This window comes from Festucalex cinctus, chromosome 12 (assembly GCF_051991245.1).
Source record: "Festucalex cinctus isolate MCC-2025b chromosome 12, RoL_Fcin_1.0, whole genome shotgun sequence".
Classification (NCBI taxonomy): Eukaryota; Metazoa; Chordata; class Actinopteri; order Syngnathiformes; family Syngnathidae; genus Festucalex; species Festucalex cinctus.
Window position 1 is genome coordinate 4,683,865 of NC_135422.1, and position 17,831 is coordinate 4,701,695.

General features: G+C 39.3%; 2 protein-coding genes across 4 annotated transcripts in view; one reads left to right on the forward strand and one right to left on the reverse strand.

Annotated features, from left to right (window-relative positions):
- Positions 1–13,409, reverse strand: part of ubr1 (ubiquitin protein ligase E3 component n-recognin 1) — a 20,329-nt gene extending 6,920 nt beyond the window's left edge. The window contains exons 1-30 of one of the 2 annotated variants that reach the window (XM_077537904.1): positions 12,614–13,409; positions 11,171–11,430; positions 10,576–10,654; positions 10,088–10,198; positions 8,530–8,657; positions 8,277–8,415; positions 7,256–7,318; positions 7,008–7,131; positions 6,811–6,918; positions 6,620–6,708; positions 6,453–6,551; positions 6,166–6,323; positions 5,982–6,081; positions 5,790–5,918; positions 5,524–5,704; positions 5,394–5,446; positions 4,775–4,885; positions 4,611–4,676; positions 3,490–3,591; positions 3,343–3,406; positions 3,148–3,272; positions 3,032–3,084; positions 2,857–2,959; positions 2,725–2,773; positions 2,466–2,620; positions 1,223–1,322; positions 1,031–1,134; positions 857–937; positions 587–768; positions 303–508 (exon numbers count right to left, since the gene is read on the reverse strand). In XM_077537904.1, the coding sequence (XP_077394030.1) occupies positions 303–508; positions 587–768; positions 857–937; positions 1,031–1,134; positions 1,223–1,322; positions 2,466–2,620; positions 2,725–2,773; positions 2,857–2,959; positions 3,032–3,084; positions 3,148–3,272; positions 3,343–3,406; positions 3,490–3,591; positions 4,611–4,676; positions 4,775–4,885; positions 5,394–5,446; positions 5,524–5,704; positions 5,790–5,918; positions 5,982–6,081; positions 6,166–6,323; positions 6,453–6,551; positions 6,620–6,708; positions 6,811–6,918; positions 7,008–7,131; positions 7,256–7,318; positions 8,277–8,415; positions 8,530–8,657; positions 10,088–10,198; positions 10,576–10,654; positions 11,171–11,430; positions 12,614–12,658 (3,367 nt within the window). In that variant the 5' untranslated portion in view covers positions 12,659–13,409. The remainder of the gene's footprint in view (positions 1–302; positions 509–586; positions 769–856; positions 938–1,030; positions 1,135–1,222; positions 1,323–2,465; positions 2,621–2,724; positions 2,774–2,856; positions 2,960–3,031; positions 3,085–3,147; positions 3,273–3,342; positions 3,407–3,489; positions 3,592–4,610; positions 4,677–4,774; positions 4,886–5,393; positions 5,447–5,523; positions 5,705–5,789; positions 5,919–5,981; positions 6,082–6,165; positions 6,324–6,452; positions 6,552–6,619; positions 6,709–6,810; positions 6,919–7,007; positions 7,132–7,255; positions 7,319–8,276; positions 8,416–8,529; positions 8,658–10,087; positions 10,199–10,575; positions 10,655–11,170; positions 11,431–12,613) is intronic. The other variant, XM_077537902.1, reaches the window with a different exon arrangement.
- On the forward strand, positions 12,585–17,759 carry atxn3 (ataxin 3). Of its 2 annotated transcripts, none has more exons than XM_077537909.1 (11): positions 12,585–13,838; positions 14,434–14,598; positions 14,672–14,716; positions 14,801–14,886; positions 14,956–15,022; positions 15,092–15,179; positions 15,252–15,381; positions 15,487–15,650; positions 15,978–16,119; positions 17,311–17,366; positions 17,444–17,759. In XM_077537909.1, exons 1-11 carry the CDS (start codon positions 13,815–13,817, stop codon positions 17,488–17,490), a joined length of 1,014 nt encoding a protein of 337 aa, XP_077394035.1. In that variant the 5' UTR covers positions 12,585–13,814; the 3' UTR covers positions 17,491–17,759. The 2 variants fall into 2 exon arrangements, with proteins under 2 accessions (XP_077394035.1, XP_077394036.1); XM_077537910.1 differs by having other exon boundaries at positions 12,585–12,917.
- Positions 17,760–17,831: the final 72 nt, after the last annotated feature.

The following is a 17,831-nucleotide window of genomic DNA, read 5'->3' on the forward strand; positions in this document are numbered from 1 at the left end:
GACAAGTATACTTGTCAAAGGCAGTGAATGAGTTAAGGAGAACATCTAACGTATTCTATGTATTTTGAAGTTGTTATTTTTAAATCTGTGTTCAGCATTACATTACGTGTAAATAAACCACTGAATCAGAAGAGACCTCTACAAACAATAACTTGCATGATAATTGAAAGTTTATATTGACTCAGTCATCCTGCTAACTGTATTTGTCCTATTATTGACTGTTTCACCAATAAGGCCACTGAAAACATTGGCATTAAAAGTGGTGGTGCAAGATTTATATCTATCAGTGAATGGAGGCTGACCGTCAACACTGCTGGTGGGCATCTTCCCTCTGCATTGGGTCAACACAGTGGATCTCTGCACACACGCAGTCAGTACCATGGCCGGAGCCTGGGATGCCACTTCCTGCTCCTCCTGACAAAGAATGCAGGTCAGCACCTCCCTCTCAGCAGGGGTGGACCCTCGGTGGGGTCCCACGGCAACGGACAGCTCCTTCTCCTCCATGGAACTGCAGGAAATATAGATATCAAAAATTTAATTGATGGAATTGCCATTTGAAGAATGTTTTTCAAGCATCTCTCCTCACCTCTCTGTAAATGTAATTGGCTCCCCCTGCATGCCACTCTCCGGCATGTTGTCGTAAAGCATCTTGTTGGACTCAATGAAGTTTTTCTGCATGGCTGACATCTGGGCCATGATTTTCTGACGGTGAAGTTTGGCTGCTTCGGCTTTTCTTTTGCGCTCAGCTTTCTCCTTGTCCTGAGCACTCTGTGGCATCAAATTAAAAAGAGACAATATTGCTCACTTACCGACCAAAAGATGATGTGTAAAGTCATTATTATGTTGTAGTAGTTACCTCCTCTGGCTTGCTTGTCTCCACACTCATGGAAGTAGTTGGACTGGACTTCTCTCGAAGGCACTTGACAATCTCAAACATCTAGAGAAGGACACCCACACAGAACAATGATGCCACTATAAAATACATACGACTTATGATTTCTAATGCAAACTAGCTGATGGAGCAATCTACCTGTAGTAGCCATGTGATCATGTCTTTTTGGGCTTCAAGCGAGCGAACACTCTTAATTTTTGAGAGCAACAGGAAAAGAGACTTGCTATGCTCGAGTCCGACTCCTGGAAGACAAGAAGCGGATTCACAGGTTGTGGAAAATCACAAAACCCTTTTTCATCATTTTGCACATTTGAGAAGAAGCCGACTTACGCCGAGCCTTCAGGCTGAAATCAAAGGTCACTTCCTCTGAAGCGTTGTCCTCAAGCTGGCTTTTTTCTTCTAGCAAAGCCTGGCCAATAAGGTGCAAGGCCTGTGGCATAGAAAGGAAAGTGGTTTTGTAGATCTCTGTCAAAGCTTAAATGTTTGTCATTTAAATTTAAATGAGTCAATGGATACAATTTAATTTAAACTAAGTTGCAAAATGGTAAGAAAAAAAAACCTTTTCTAATTGGACTTGAGAGCTACACTTGTCTGCATGCACTAAATAGATTTTAAAAAAAAGAAAAAAAAAAATTAAAACATATTTAAAAGCATTTTTTTAAAGGCTTGATTGATTTTCTTCCATCAAATTTCCAATGTTCCATGGGATCACTCTTTGTAGCAGTGGTACTGAAATACAAATCCTAAAGGAATACAAACAATGTTTTTTTGGGGGGGGGTTTCCAGTCAGGTCTCACACACACAATAATACTGTAACATTTAAAACGTAACTTTCATCTAAAACAACAAATATACAAACTGAAATAAAATGTCATTATTATTTTAAACATTTCGAATAAAACAAAGCATGACCCATCATGAATCCAAAACAAACATATGAGGAGGGGATAAGAACATAAACTAAACAGAAACTCTACAATGCCATTGCAAATATTGTATCTTTCCTAGCGCTGGGCAATAAATCAAATTAATTAGATTAATCGTCATTTTGAAAATCGAATCGTTGAAAATGAGCCAAATCATGAAATTTAATTTTGTCTTTTAGATTATTAAGAGTTATATGTTGTGTTACATCCAGATGTTATTGTGAGATGTAATTTTTCTAACTATAAATGTTAAGTTTATGTTCAAACTAATTTAGAATCAGTATACGTTATTGTTGTCTGGACATTTTGCACAGGAATTATTTTTGAATAAATGAAACCTTTAAATAAACATTTGTTGGGTTTATTAGATTAAAATTGTAATCGTCCTGAATGACTGGGGAAAAATAAAATATTGACATTTTATTTTTTGGCCATATTCCCCAGCCCTAATCTTTCCTACTATTTAACTATTGCAAAATGACTGTTGTGTAATACATAATTAAAATAATAAAAAGTTAGCATGAGGTTGAGTCAGGCTTCGGCACAGTGCCAGAGTCAGAAAGCTGCATCGAAACAAATAAATGAAAACGTAACCCTTGTCAAAGTAACAAACAAATCAATTATCACGTTCAATGCAGTTTTGTTACCCGCTGGATCATGATTTCCGTCCAGTGAGTGGACTTTTCCTCAGCTGCCCTCTGCAGCACGCGTCTAAGGACATGGATGAGGATGTCGCAGCAGAGCAGACGTACGATGGAGGAGAACGCCGGACAGAAGGGAGGCGGCATCGGAGGACGGAGAGCTGAGCATAAACACAAAAAAAGCACCCTTTAGTACAGACACTTGGTTTATAAACAGGTGACTGACTAGAGAGGGTGGTGCAGGTGAGACATCAACATTGGTCACCTTTATCGGCGCCCTCATGAACACGTCTTTTCTTTTGTGACTCTTCCGCCTAGAACACATCGGAAAAAGGAATAGTATGAATATTAAACACAAACTAAGCGAAGTCAAACAGGTTTTATTGAAAACTAGTACCTTGCTGTGTTGTGATCTTGAATAATGGTAGAAGAATGGGTTGAATTGGGCCAAATACTCCCTTTTCACCTCATACAATCCATGTCCTGACACTCCTGGTTTCCTATAAGCAAAAGGAAAAAAATTAAAACGTGTTTAAAAAGCCCTGAACACAAATATGACATCAATGACGTACTTGAATGTGGCTACTTTGTTGATTACAGACTCGAGTCCCGTTTCGTGGCTCTCCTGCAAAAAATGATGTTAAATTGTTGCACCTACATAGTATGAAAGCAAGATAATGTGGCATACATTCTCCGGCAGGCCTTTGACCAGGCTACTGTGTGCCATGGGTTCAATGCACAGCAGGTGGATGACCTCCCTCATTGTCACGTCCTCTTTGGTCACGTTAGTGACACCGGGGACGTATCGCTCACCTGCAATCAGGTTGGTCAGCCACATCATGAGGCATCAATTAAACCAATAAGTGCCATAAAGTTGCATTACCAACTATGACGATAAGGAGAAACAGCATCTCTTCTGTCAGTCGATTCCACTGCAACAATTCATTCTGCAAATGAGTCCACATGGTCATCACTACAAAGAGTTGAGAGTTACACCCGATGATAACTTTGAATTTGAAACATTACGTACATGGTCTCTGTTGGAACAACTTCCGTTGAAGAAATTAAAGAGTTCAAATCTTAGTAAGAGCAGCATGAGAAAATGGTTGGCGTCCATTCTGGAAGCAGCAATCTGCAAACAGTGTTTGGCAAGTTGTTTCAAAAAATGGATTACATATATCAAATAGGACGAGTTATATTATGATATTACTTTCTCTGAATTATAATTGTCTTACACTACTTGTGTTATTTTCTTGGTTACGTTCACTCTAATGACTGCAGAAGTAGTAAAACAAAAAGTTTGACATTTTACTGTACACTGATGGCAACAGATCACAAAATAAAATGAATGTCATTTAATTTAAAAAAAAAAGTCAGTCCTACTGACAAAGAACTGGCAAAGATAATACTGTATTATTGATTTATATTAAACGTCTAAACTTACAAGGAGGTTAAGATTTGTTGCTGTATTTAATGCACACTAGGGGTTGTACTGCCTTGTCAACTTCACTCTTCCACAATGACGTTTGGAGCATGACGTCAAAAAATCACAAATCTGGCTTGAGGAGGATGCAGAGTGCTTGTAGCAACAGGTGAGAGTGCTGAATAAAATTAGTCTTTCACCTCAATTGATTTAATTCAATTTACGTCACACAAAGAGGTCCATGAATCAGATTATTTGCAAACACTGCAAATTCCCACCATGCAGAACCCACTGTGGTGGGCCAGAAAGGTTATAATGTAAAAGTTCTGGTCAAATTCAGTTTGAGTAGTATATTGTCAATTAATGCAGATTATTGCAAAACACTCCACTTGACTATCATCATCACATTAATATCATCTTTAAAAAAAAGAAATCTGAAGCCATGCAACCCCTAGTGTATATACAGACTGAGTGAGTAGTGTTGCTATAATAATGATTCTGAAGACGGTCTATTGACTGCCTGAACGTACTGACATTAAAAAAACTGGCCAATACCACTAGAGTAAGATCACAATAGGGTGGGTGGGGCCTTTAACACAAATACACATAGGATGCAGACTTTTCGATATGACATCTGGTTAATGAATGGTTAAAACATATGGGAAGATTATTGCATTGGAAGATTATTGCATGACAGCATGAATGAACATGAGCACAAATGAACCAACCTGAAGCATAAGGACATCTTTATCATACATTTCATCTCTGCATTTTACATCTTGATAGTAGTAGACCTAAGCGTGAAAGAAAAACAGGCACCTCAATAAGCAATGGCAATCATTTTAGACTATTACAAAAATGTAAGCAAAATAACCAAAAACATGCATCACACCTGGCTGACTAAAGACAGTCCGTTCCTGCGCCACATTTCAGCCGATACCTGTGCAGCCAGCACCACGCAGCGCAGAGGATGTTCAGCCAGGCTGCGAAAGTCATAGGATTCCTGCCATAAAACAAGCTTTTTGTGAAAATATATTTTGTGCACAACAATGACTTTGACGGGAATATTTTTTTGTTTAGTGACGCTCTGTGAATTATATTTAATGGGACAAACACTTTGATCATTCATATCATCCTTGAAAACGTTTCATTTCATCAGATTCCGTCATGTTCCATTGTAATTTCATACACCGGTAGCCCATTGAAAAGAGATACAATGCTGCTATCTGCTGGCCATAGCTAGTGGGTGCTTTTTTTTTTTTTTTTTTTAATTTCTGCTCACTCATGAAACCAGAACTGCCAAAGATACTGCGCTGCCCATTGAGGGGGGGCGAAAAAAAAAAGAAAAAAAAAGAGCTAGTTGACGTCAATTAACGTTAATGGCAGTACTCGTTGGGATTTCCGTTAACGTCAATTATCGTTAACGGCAGGGAAAGCGTTAAATGAATTCATATAAAACTTGCGCACCTACATTTGGCTCATACTGTGTATGTTTTTGGCTGACATCTTACCTTGTCAAATAGTTGATGACATAACCCATTCTTGCAGATAAGAACATACAGGCCTGGGGAACACAGAATACTCATAAGTTGATGGAAAATATGCACTTAAAAGAATAAGTCTCAAATAGTTCTAGCTCACCTGCAAGCAGCCTGGAAAGTGGTACATGTATGCTGACGGGCTCCTGAGACACTTTGTAGGGCCGAACATGGATGATCTGCTTGCACATGTAGTGATCAGCTGCCTCCCTGTGGAAGGGTTGATTGTTGCATTGCTGCAAGACTTTGTGGCAATCTCTGAAGGCTTCCAGCAGGATTTTGTCCTGTGGAAGGAAGGCGGTAAGACAAAAGCAAAGATGCCGAACAGTATATTGAGAGATGGTAGGTACACGGTCGACGGCCACTCACATCTGAGGAGCACCAGTCCTGAAACATAGCAAGAATGTGGCGGAGCTGGATCTGAAGCGTAAAGCCGGCTTCCCACTCGGGCTCAACTGCAATGTGTTGACCAAACTGACGCTCAACCTCTTCCATACCCTAAACAAGGGTCAACATTCAGTATTCATAGCTAAATAGCAGAAAGCTGTGATAAGAAATTACCTGCATGCATTTGAGAAGGCCTAGAAAGGCATTGAAGCCCTCTATGAAATGTTTCCGAAGCTTAGAATTCCACATTGACGGTTTACTGATCAGAATATACCTAAGAGAGAGGTTACAACTCAGATAAGAACAAAAAAAATTTAAAAATCAAAATGTTGCTAAAACTGCTACCTGGTCAAACTACCTGAGGTCATGGAAAATGACCTGGATGCGGGAAAACTTGTCAGAGTTGTAACCCAGGAAGAAGAAGCGATTGTTGACATCCAAATGCTCCAATAACAGCGCCATGACTGTATTAACTATCCTTGTAATGACATTTGTTTCTTCAATCAGGTACCTTGCCTGGAGGAGGAACAGAAAAACAACACAGAAGGAGATAACCTTTTTTAAGAACAGCTTTTTAAATTCAAATGTAATTTCTTAGCCTTCTTTGGATGAATCAATGACGCTTGTACTAAAAAGTGCACTCACCAGTGTGGGCACAGTGAAGATTTGAACAGACAGCGCAGTAATAGAAATACTCCTTTCATGATCATCATCGATGAAGTTATTCTGCAGATTCTTATACAGCTAAAAAGACCAAATATGTAAGAACACTGTAAACATATTCCTATATTTGGTTCAAAACATGTTTTTACCTTTGTGAATTCAATTGCAAACAGTCTCTTGAATTCTGTTTCCATTAGTATGCTAGAGAAAATCAGCTCATGTACAATCTTGCGCGCACCTGTAAGAAATAATAACAAACGTTGACATATGATGCAAGTGTATTAAATTGGCAAATATGAAAGGTGCTGCTGCATGGCCATTAAATGTCAGTGCTACCTGCCTTTGTACAATTTGGCATCGAGCAACATGAGCCTGCTGATGCAGCAGACGCTGATCTGGTCTGTGTCTGGCTCCAGCGCCACCTTGCAGAAAGCCTGTCTGAAGCCCACTGTACAGTGTACACAACACAGAAGACAATGGTCACATGACGCGCTGGTGCGGTCTAACATCGAGGCTATATAGCATGCACGGCAGAACCTGAATAACTGATGATCTTCTGGAACCAGGAGCCGAGACGCAGGGCGAATGTTTGGTGAGCCACGACGGTCGAGTGCAGGACCTCCACACGCAACGGTTGCAGGGAAATGTGCTCCGAGTTGTACTGCAGCACAAACAGAAAAATTCATGCTTACTGTTGAAGAGCAAAAGTCTCGATTACATGAAAATGACATTTTAAGTTTCATTTGTTCTTGCCATTCCATTTTTTTTCTGTGACCAGTTTTTACCTTGATGAGGTCTTTAGCTTGCTGGCATGACTCCAGACTTCCTCTCTTTACTGCACGTCGACCCTGTGCAGTACAATTAAATCACTTTTGCCTTAAAAGGAATAATGAAACAGTGATATTGCAGAGGTGTTGATGAAAATGTCACACAAAGCCTGGAAATAATGCGACGTTAAACAGACATATACCGTGGATATAAAAAGTACACTCTCAACTGACCAGTCGAGTGCAAACATCTGTGTCCAGGGTTGACTGCGACATTCCCAAAAGGGAGTCTTCCTTTTTCCAATTAAACTTTACCTAAAAAGCCATTAAGGTATGGAATGGGTTCCCAAACTACCAGACATTAGCATAATTATAATATAGAGCACATTTACAGTACCAATCGTTCTGTCACTTGAAATATTGTACTTTACAACAATGTAACAGATTTTAAAGGGATATTTGACTCATTGAGCCATTTTCAGCAGTAAAAAGTTAAAATTTTGTCTATAATTAATGTGGTAACTATTATTTTTCATGTACAATACCTTTAAAAAGTATTTTTTCTACTTGCTGTCGACTGATGATGACATCACCTGTGCTGAGGAAGTAGATAACGACCAATCATGGCTCAGTTTATTGACCAAACCCAGAAAACAGGTGAGCCATGATTGGCTGTTACCTACTTACTTCCACAGCACACGTGATGTCATCATTAGTCGACAGAAAGTAGAAAAATGACTTTTTAAAGGTATTAATTGTAGATGAAAAACAATGACGTTATCAAATTCATTCTGGACAAAATATTAACTTCACTGCTAAAAATTGTTCAATGAGTCAAGTATCCCTTTAAAATTCTTTACCTCAGACTTTTTATAAGGTCAATATTTCCTTTAAAAAAAAAAAAATAGATGTTACAGATTATAGGTCATGTTGTTGTGGGGAAAAAAAAAGAAATGATTTACCTTGGTCTCATCTAAGTTGCATTACAAAAATTTGTCATTTGAGCAAGGGTGTGTAAGATCTTTACAATCCACTGTACCTCCTTGTCAATAAGTGCCGTGTGATTCTGCGCTTCAGCCTGATCACAGTTAACAGACCGCTGCAGGGTGTAGATCACATGATCGTATGAATGGTGCTCGTCGTTGTACAGCACACAGAAGTATGTGTTGTCTTTTTCCCTGCACACATGATGACATACTTTGTTAAAATGAAGTCATGCTCTGTTGAGGCTGCTGATTTGTATACACAACACATGCAGTATGTGGGTGTGTGTGAGATAAAGTGGGCAGTACTCGGGTTTGAGTAGAGCTAAAAGCTGACGGTCCTCCGCCCAGTCCAGGAAGTCTGTGAAGTAGTTCAGCAATACCCTGAAGAGCATCTCGCTGCGCTCACACAGTTCTGGCTCCAATGTACAATCATCCTGGAATATATGATGAAAGGAACATAGGAGCATCAAGATATTGCTCTAAAAAAAAAATCATATAGAGAGGGGTCCTCAGTTCTTGATGGCGCTCCTATGACAGCAATGTAACAATAATTTGTATGTAAATAAATCACAATGCAATCTGAGCCAATCACTAAAACTAAATGCATGAGAGCAGCTCTAGAATCTCATGTCATGTGACAATTTCGGCCTTAAAGGGGAAGTCAACCTGACCTCACGGGTCCAAACATGACTTTCTGATTAATATTAGATTTGTGGAATATGAGTTGTGAAGCAAAACCCAGCCATTTTTATCCATCTTAGGGGGCGGCCATTTTGCCACTTGCTGTCCACTGATGATGACATCACAGTTACTCAGGCAACGACCAATCACAGCTCACCTGTTTTCTGAAGCTGGGGGGGAGAGAAAAGAAAATGGCCGCCTTCTGATATTGATCAAAACTGCTGGATTACGCTGCTTAACTCATATTCCAGTAACGCAATATTAACCAGAATACCGCATGGGGCTGCATAGAACATATTGTTGTCAAGAATTTGTTTTTGGGTTGACTTCCCTAGAAGCACTGTTTTACATGAGTAATTGCCTACAATAACATCGACTGGATTCATTTCCTGTGTCACTAGCAGCAAGTTTAAACTAGTTCAAATATTTTGCTAAATGGGAAAAAAAAAAATCTGTCCCTGTGACATTGCTGGTAAGTCCCATAAGAGCAAATATTCCTCTTGGAACCTTTCATACAAATGTATAACATTTATCACACAAGTCAAACAAACATCCAGCTCGCCTGTACCCCTTGCTACGTCACATAACTGTGTGAGAACAAGCACTGGGATCTACCATATTGTAAACACAATGCAAAAACTGGAATTGTGTTTCCTTTCCCCTGCTGCGTGCGGAAACACTGAGGACACATTTTGGTGGTCGAGCATTTTGGCTTTAAAAGCAAAGGTTACATTACAGAAGACAATAAGCCAAATTGATGCAAGCCATTGCCTCCTGTGACATGGAGGCAACTGTTATTTACGGAAATACGCGCACTGCGGTCAGGGTTACAAGATCTTGACAAAGGGAATCTGATAAAGACACGCCTGACAAACAGCAGCTGGACCATTAACCAAAGAAGGGAAGGAAAAAGAATCCCACACATACCCAATGTTGCCAAACACATCCCTGCACAAGATAAAGGAAATGTTCTAAAAGCAGTTTTCACCCAACGTTACAATTTTTCATCCAGCTTATCAATCATGCCAGTTTTCACATTTCTCCGTCGAGTTTGAAATTTTATTTCTCCAGAGCCAGAGCCACTGCCAAGATGAGAAAATAAGCATTCTGGGATTCAGTGACACAGAAAGGGACAAGTATGTCCCTCCCCACGTGCCTCTTTCCGCTCCGTTATGTAACTCACCGTTACCATGGCGGTGGCTGCCTCCGGGTCGTGTTTGGAGCAACAGGGGCCAATCTTCCAGGCTTCAACATCCCCACAGTCACAGAAACCCCCACCAGATGACGCGTGCATCTGGGGAAAAATAGTAAATACTTGTGTTTAAAGGCGTCTCTTTTTATGATTAATCTCCTCCATAGAGGTGTTTGAAACGCATACAGTCGTGGACAAGCGTGAGATAATGCTAAACCAAGTATGATCAACATTATTTGGGTGAGAAAAATAGCAAATAATGCCATAGAACTAAATTGAATTTTATGAGAACAAACACAAATGTCTAAGGTCTTATTTTTACTAAATAAATAAATGAGACAATTAAATCAAAATATTATAATGCTAATGTATACTATTCCTATTTATGAAGGAGAACAGTGTGACCATTAATTCATTTTTCATTCATATTGAAAATATCACATGGAAGAAACTCAATTGCAGTCAACATTTGCACCCACCTTGTAACGATGACTTTTGTGTACGCTCTCCTGAAAGCAGTCCATGCACAGCACACATGTAGGATCTATTGCACAATCCCTGCAAGGTGTGGAAAAGCATGTTAAGCCTTCTTTTTTAACAGTGAGCTAAACATGTTTTGTTTGTTTTTTTAACTTTCTCATCCTCTCACTTGTAGACACGGGTGGCTTATAGTGTAATTTAAACCTCAACTTTGTTGCCAACGGTAAGGGGACTATATAATTACCACTAAGAAATGTTTGGTTAGTTAGCAGAATTATGAAAAAAAAAAAAAAAAGATTTAATACATTTCAAACTTTGATTTTGGTGCAAATCTGTATAAATTTGTTAGAAGTTATGATCCATTTTTTGTTGCTGTAGAAGCTAGACAAACATGAATTTACAGTTACACTCACATTAACATTCACATCTAGGCACAATTAGAATCTAGACTACCTGACGATATACCCAGTATGGTATATTATTCCAATTGCTATGTTGATCGATATTATTTGCATCTATGTTATTGGTAAAACCATCACAATAATGGAATGGAAACACTAATTTCTAACACACACTCAGGGATCATTTTGGAACCTGCAAGAGTAGACTGTCTCCCCCTCTTTGAAGACGCGTCCGCAGAGCTGGGAAGACGCACTGTCCTGCTTGAGCTTCTGTACACCTTCGTCGGGATCTTCACCAAACAGGAAGTACTCCAGCGGGCGAAGGAGGAGTTTCTGTACTTGCTCCTCTTCCACCTGAGGATTCGACTCCTCCTTGTGAGAGAAGATCCGAGGCACCTGCTTCCTCAGGTAGCCATACATGGCCGGCTTCAGATCGGCGGACGCCTGCCATTCCTGCAAAGCAACACAATTTGACATTGATAAAATTTCAATGGCGCTTCCTTAGACAAATCTTGATCCTGTGTTGTAATAAAGGAAGAATTGTTGCATTCTTTAGCCTTTTGTAAAGAATTAAAGTGGCGTAATGTGTGCATATGAAGGGAGAATAGATATTTACTCCTTACTGTTTTCTCTGCTATTAGTAGTCGTATGGGTGACTGTGCTGTGACACACTAACTTTATATGTTCATTGTTCAATAAACCAACCAACCAACCAATACTCATCAATGTGGGAGAAAAAAACAGATATTCAGTTTAGGTGAGCTGTGAGAGATCATGTGTGCCGCCAGAAATGATCCAATTCAACCTAATAAGTCTGAAATGTATTCATTTAATACAAATGCTATGTCTGTTCAGTTCATCGCGATCAACGTACAGGCAGAACAATGACTGTGTACTATGTATGTGTATATTTTGTGGCATTTTTCTAATGTAAAATATATGTTTCAGCTCAATAAATTTTAGAAAACGCTGGTTCAAACTGACTAAACCAGGGGTCACGGTAGCCAGGTAGCCCCCAAGTATCACGATTAGACTGTTTGGGCCTGCTCTAAAAATACTTCACCAGTAAAAGGACATTGTGATTTCCTAGGAATGTTGTAGAAGTGATTGGCGTATAATGTGGGGATTGGCAGAGAATTATAGGGGGAGGGGGGTTAGTGTTTCATGTTGAAATGTATCTACTGTGAAAAATCAAAACAATGAATATCATTAACAATCAATAGTAACAAGATAACATTATTAAAGAGATGTTGAGCACATTTGTTATTTGTGTATCAAACTAATAGCCCTTCACATTTAACCAAATCGCCAAGAAGTAGCTATCATCTTGGTTAGTGACCCCTGGACTAAACCATCGGTTAAGGCAGCAACCTCCAGCACATTAAGACAATAAAAATACAGCAAACACTAGTCAACATCCACCTCTTCAACAATATGTGAGGCACTGCAGGGACATTTTTTTTATGAGAGTGAATACACAAGCTAAATGCCACTGTACGTGACACGTACAAGTCGAACGTAATTTGAGCGCATCATACGTATAGATTGAGCAACGTAACCGACACATTAAGCCCGTCACTTTCTCCGTAACCCCTTGTGCACGATGTCAGTTGTGTAAGGCTGTTGGAACCCATACCTTTATGAGCTCCAGCTCGTCAAATGGTTTCTGAGGCTCCGCCATATTCCATTTGCCGTAAAGAAGACGGAGAGACTGTCGTTAATGCTGCATTCCAGAAAAGTGGGAGTAGCGCCGCGGCTGGTTCAAAACGTGCGGATTTAGCCGCCATATTTAACCGGGAGCCCCCACAACCATCTCATTTACTTGTATTTTGTATTGTATTTGGCTCGTTAATCGTACCTCGTCCAGACGTTCTTTAGCTCTTTTGACAGAATGTTTTGTTAGAATAATCAGTCATGCAGTTATTCTACCTTACAGCTGGGTAATTTATTAATCGGGGATTTCGTAACATTATTTTAATGTTTACGTCAAAGGCTAATGCTGCATTAGATGAAGGTGGGAAGTCGGATGTAAATCTCGCAGTTCCGACCTCAAAGCGTTCGAGAGGAATTTGTATGTTTTACAGCAAATAAAAAAAAAAACGTGCATTGATAATTCCATAATGACTAATTTAGATAAATGTATTTTTATAGTCTAGTAAATTACGTTTTACCTTTTACGTTTCTCTATGGGGGTGACAGTAGTTTTCGAGTGATATATCATATTACATTGAGCAACTCGGTGAAGTTGGGGTAGATATTTTTCTCCGCCGTCGGGACTATGGACCTCGCAGTTTAAGTGGCGTTCCAGTGCAACCTTTTACTGGTTGAAGGTCTAAATACTCCGAATTCCCACGCTTATGGAATGCAGCACAATTAAAAGCTCCAGGTCGGAATATTTTTACGTTGCTGCAATATTGTCATCGTACGAGTCATCATTTATATTAAACAACTGTGCAGCGTACGTCATTTGTGTTTGTGTTCGTTATCCTCTTTTCCGTTGGGAACATACCTTTATAAACAAAACATACCCGAAATGAATATCAACAACAGACAGCGCCCTCTGGAGGTCGCTTAATTTTTGTCCTTTGACTTTGGTGTCACACGTCAGGATACGCTTAAATAAACGTTTTGTATTATGTTATGCCGGTGTATTAAATATTTCCGTTTACTGTTACCTACCCAGTGTTAAAAAAAAGAAAAGAAAAAAAAACCGTTAAGTGTCTACGGGGTTTTGAACACGAAGACGCGCGTTCTGAGATTATCCACCAGGAGACGCTGCTCGTTTTGTCTGTGTTGTGACGAGCGAGGTCAGAGTTTAATGTTTGACAGGGAGAGCTATGGATGCCATATTTCACGAGAAAGTAAGTTAAATGTGTACATTACGCCTTTTACCTCCACATAATCCCCATCATGTGTCCATTACAGCGCCAGCCTCGTGCCAGCGATATGTAAACTACGCTGTTTTGGTCAGCGTTTTTGCGGTTTTTGCTTGCAGTATTGTTTCCCTATTAGCTATGTTGCTAAAGTTGTCATTCAATAATGGTGAAAACTTTATTTACACGAAGAATCCAGGAAGGTGCAAATTACGAAACGCGTGGTTTTAGTGAGGTGTTTACCTGCTACGCGAATGGCTGATAGTAGCTTCTTGGAATAACAAACTAGGCTAAGGAGCAACAGTGGGGAAAAATAAATATTTGATCCCCTGCTCAATTTGTCAAATTTGCTCCAAGACGCTGTTAATGTTGATTGAATGGAAAAAAGGAAAGCTCAAGTGTTCCCAAGCAAAACATCAGCGAATAGAATAGAAAACCTTCACAATTTAAATCACTTTTCTATGACATGACGAACATATGGAAAAGGGTCAGGGTTAATTTTAAATGTACAGTATGTCCTTATTTTAAAGAAAAAGAGGATGTTGTTGTGCTATCATTGCGTTAACTGACGTTCAATGTGCAGCAAGAGGGCTCTCTCTGCGCCCAGCACTGCCTCAACAACCTGCTGCAGGGCGAATACTTCACTCCCGTGGATCTCTCCTCTATTGCGCATCAGCTGGATGAAGAGGAGAGGATAAGGATGGCAGAGGGAGGAATGGGCAGCGACGAGTACAGGACCTTTTTACAGGTCAGAGAATGTTGGAATGTCGGTGCATTTGTTGACATACTAAAATTAACAAATGTGCTGTATTTGTTTGTAGCAACCTTCTGGAAATATGGATGACAGTGGGTTCTTTTCAATACAAGTGAGTTCCAGAGATTGACTGTTATGTTTTTGCAGATTAAATATCATAATAGATTTATAACATTTTGGTGGGATTTCATCATAGGTTATTAGCAATGCTCTCAGAGTTTGGGGACTGGAGCTTACCCTCTTCAACAGCCGGGAATACCAGAGCCTGATGATAAATCCAATGTATGTATGCATTATAAACTGGACTACTGAATGTATGATCATAATAAGGTGTCCCTCTGTCTGTTTCAGAAATGAAAAAGCCTTCATATGCAATTACAAGGAGCACTGGTTTACTATTCGCAAACTTGGACAACAGGTACATGTCTTCCTACATAAGTGTCTCATAGCATAAGTCATGAAAATAATATTTGGTTTCTCATTTCAGTGGTTCAACTTAAATTCCCTTTTGACTGGACCAGAGTTGATCTCCGACACATATTTAGCCCTTTTTCTTGCACAGTTACAGCAAGAGGGTAACTTAATAACCAAATACATGAATGAAAATAAAGAGTATGTACGGTACTAATCAAAGTTAACATGTGCAGGTTATTCCATATTTGTGGTCCGAGGAAATCTCCCCGACTGTGAAGCAGAGCAGGTTCTTGGGATCATGAGAGTGCAACAACTGCAACGGCCAAAACTTATTGGCGAGGTCCAAGCTCAGACGAGTGCAGGGTACATACTGAATGGTCAATCTAGAAACTTTATTGCTTGAAATAAGTAACTGAAATGGTTGAAATGATTTTTTAAATTTTTTATTCATCTATGTGGGACTTGCAGCAGGTCGGCAATACTGGGCCAGACGGAGATGAGCTTTGGTGTGGAGAGTGACGTTGTGGATGAGGATGAACAGCTGAAGAGAGCTCTCACACTGAGTAGACAGGATATCGATGTAGAAGATGAGGAAGCCGATCTCCGTAGGGCCATTCAGCTTAGCATGCAAGGTAAAATAACACATTAGTAGTCGGACTGGGCAGTTCATTTATTTGACCAATTTCAAGTTTATTGCTTGGGGTGTGGCTTTACAAAAGCATAGGCAAGTGGTGCTATTGCCAACTCCCCAAAAAGTAACTTTGAATTATAATATCTGCTGAGAAAAAAAATGAGTGGATTAATTTTTACATTGTTTTCCATATGACAAGCAAGCCTGGTAAAAAAAAAAAACAGTCATGGGGTCAATTATGCTAAATTTTCGCAAAGACATGGCGGCAGTTAATTGTAAAAGTAGTCAACTGTCTGATTGATATTTTGGTTTTCCCTCAAAATTATAGGAGCTGCGTTGACCAACACTTCTTCAGATTCTGGGAGTGGAAATGTAAACGCGGGCGGCGAGGCTGCAGGAGAACTACGGGCCCACAATGAGGCACTCACAGCAGACGAGCTGAGGAAGAGGAGGCAGGCCTATTTTGACCGGTGGGTACAACAATGCGTTCCACGTTCCATTATTATGAGAATAATATGAGAATGCCTACCTAAGTTACCTGGCAAAAGGTTTCTTTTCCGATTTTTCTTTTTCGATGTAGTTTTTCAACTGTTTCATTTGTCCAAATCGTGCAATCTCACATGTCTACTGAGCTGTATTGCAATGTAACAACAGCAATTTTTTATGCCATATTTAGGTATGTATTTAAAGTCGCCCTAGTCTGCTAACAACATGACCTTCATGGAAGTCTTTGCCCAACTGTGTAGCATGTGTAGCGTATTTATATTTTTATTTTATGTGATTATTAAATCCATGACTTGTGTTTTATAAATGGCAACATGTGGATGTGCAGGTTTATTATACCTTCAGCCATTTCAAGGAAGAGCATTTTAGTTGTTCTGCTTGTCATAGTTTATTAAAAAATGCTAAAATTGCAATTAAATTTTTTTTTTTTAATTTATTAGGGATGAAAAAGCTTTCAATTTGATCTTTAAAGTCCTTGAAAATGTAAATGAACTCTAATGCTTAGTGATAGACCAAAGTCAAGGTGACTGATAACTGATATTTCAAGCTGATATTCATTTGCAATAAATATTTGTGTCAAAATTTCAAATTTCAAAAAGCCTTTTAATTTTAAACATATAAAGAACTGACAGCTTTGTTTAAAAATTCTAACAAAAAATTGCTGGGAGCTTCCAGGTTCATCAGTATGTGAAAGTTTTTCCCGAAAGTTTTCTAAAATTTTAATGTAGGCAGTTCCCAGTGTTAGCATAATTTTTTATTTTTTTATTAAGCGGAAATTTAAATACCGGTAGACGCAAAAATGAAAAGTTGTTTGTATGTCACTGAGCAACAAATGCATGCTAATGTAGCTAATTTGGGGTTTTCGTCAAGGTTCATAAAATGTTTAAAAAGATCTTCACAGACAGTAAAAAAAAAAAAAAAAATTGAAATGTCTTTGCGACAAGTAAAAACTGTGTGAACCTTACAAATCCTGATGAAAACCCTAAACTTCGCTCCGTTCACAAACATAAACCGCTCAGTGAGATACCAGCTTTTTCCGCCTTCACATTCGTTCAAAAAGCCGATGCTGATATTTGTCAAAATGACAAATAACAGCACCAATAATCGGCCCGGACGATAAATTAAAGCCGGACTTAAAGCCATTCTTGTTTATTTAGGCAGCAACACCCTCACCAGTCTAACATTCCTCAACAAGGCAACACAACATCAATCGGTAAGCATGCTGCAGATCATTCACGATGACAACGACATATGAAGATTCATTCATATTCCTTGCTGGCTTTTCTGCAGAGAAGAGTTGCACTGAAGTGGACCAACAACAAAATCCCAGCCTGTGAAGGTGGAAAAACGTCAGCTTTTGTTGAAAAGCTACCTGGGCCTGTAACTCCTCCCAATTCAGGGGTAGCTTTGCTCCTTCCGCAAGTCCTACCTTGTTGCACCTTTTGTGAACGTGTGGACATTCAGGAGAGAGGAAATTATTAGAAAGCGACGAGGGAAAAAGGCAGCAGGCGGCCTGGTGTTGTTTCCACTGAGGCTGCAAAAGAGCGGAACTCATGTTGCAGTGAAACAAGTTTGCCTTTTTTTTTTTTTTTTTTTTTTTTTTAAACCATAGCGCCTTCTATTTCTACTGTATACTGTATTATTTCCTAATTTTCTCTCTGCAAGAGATCGATATAGG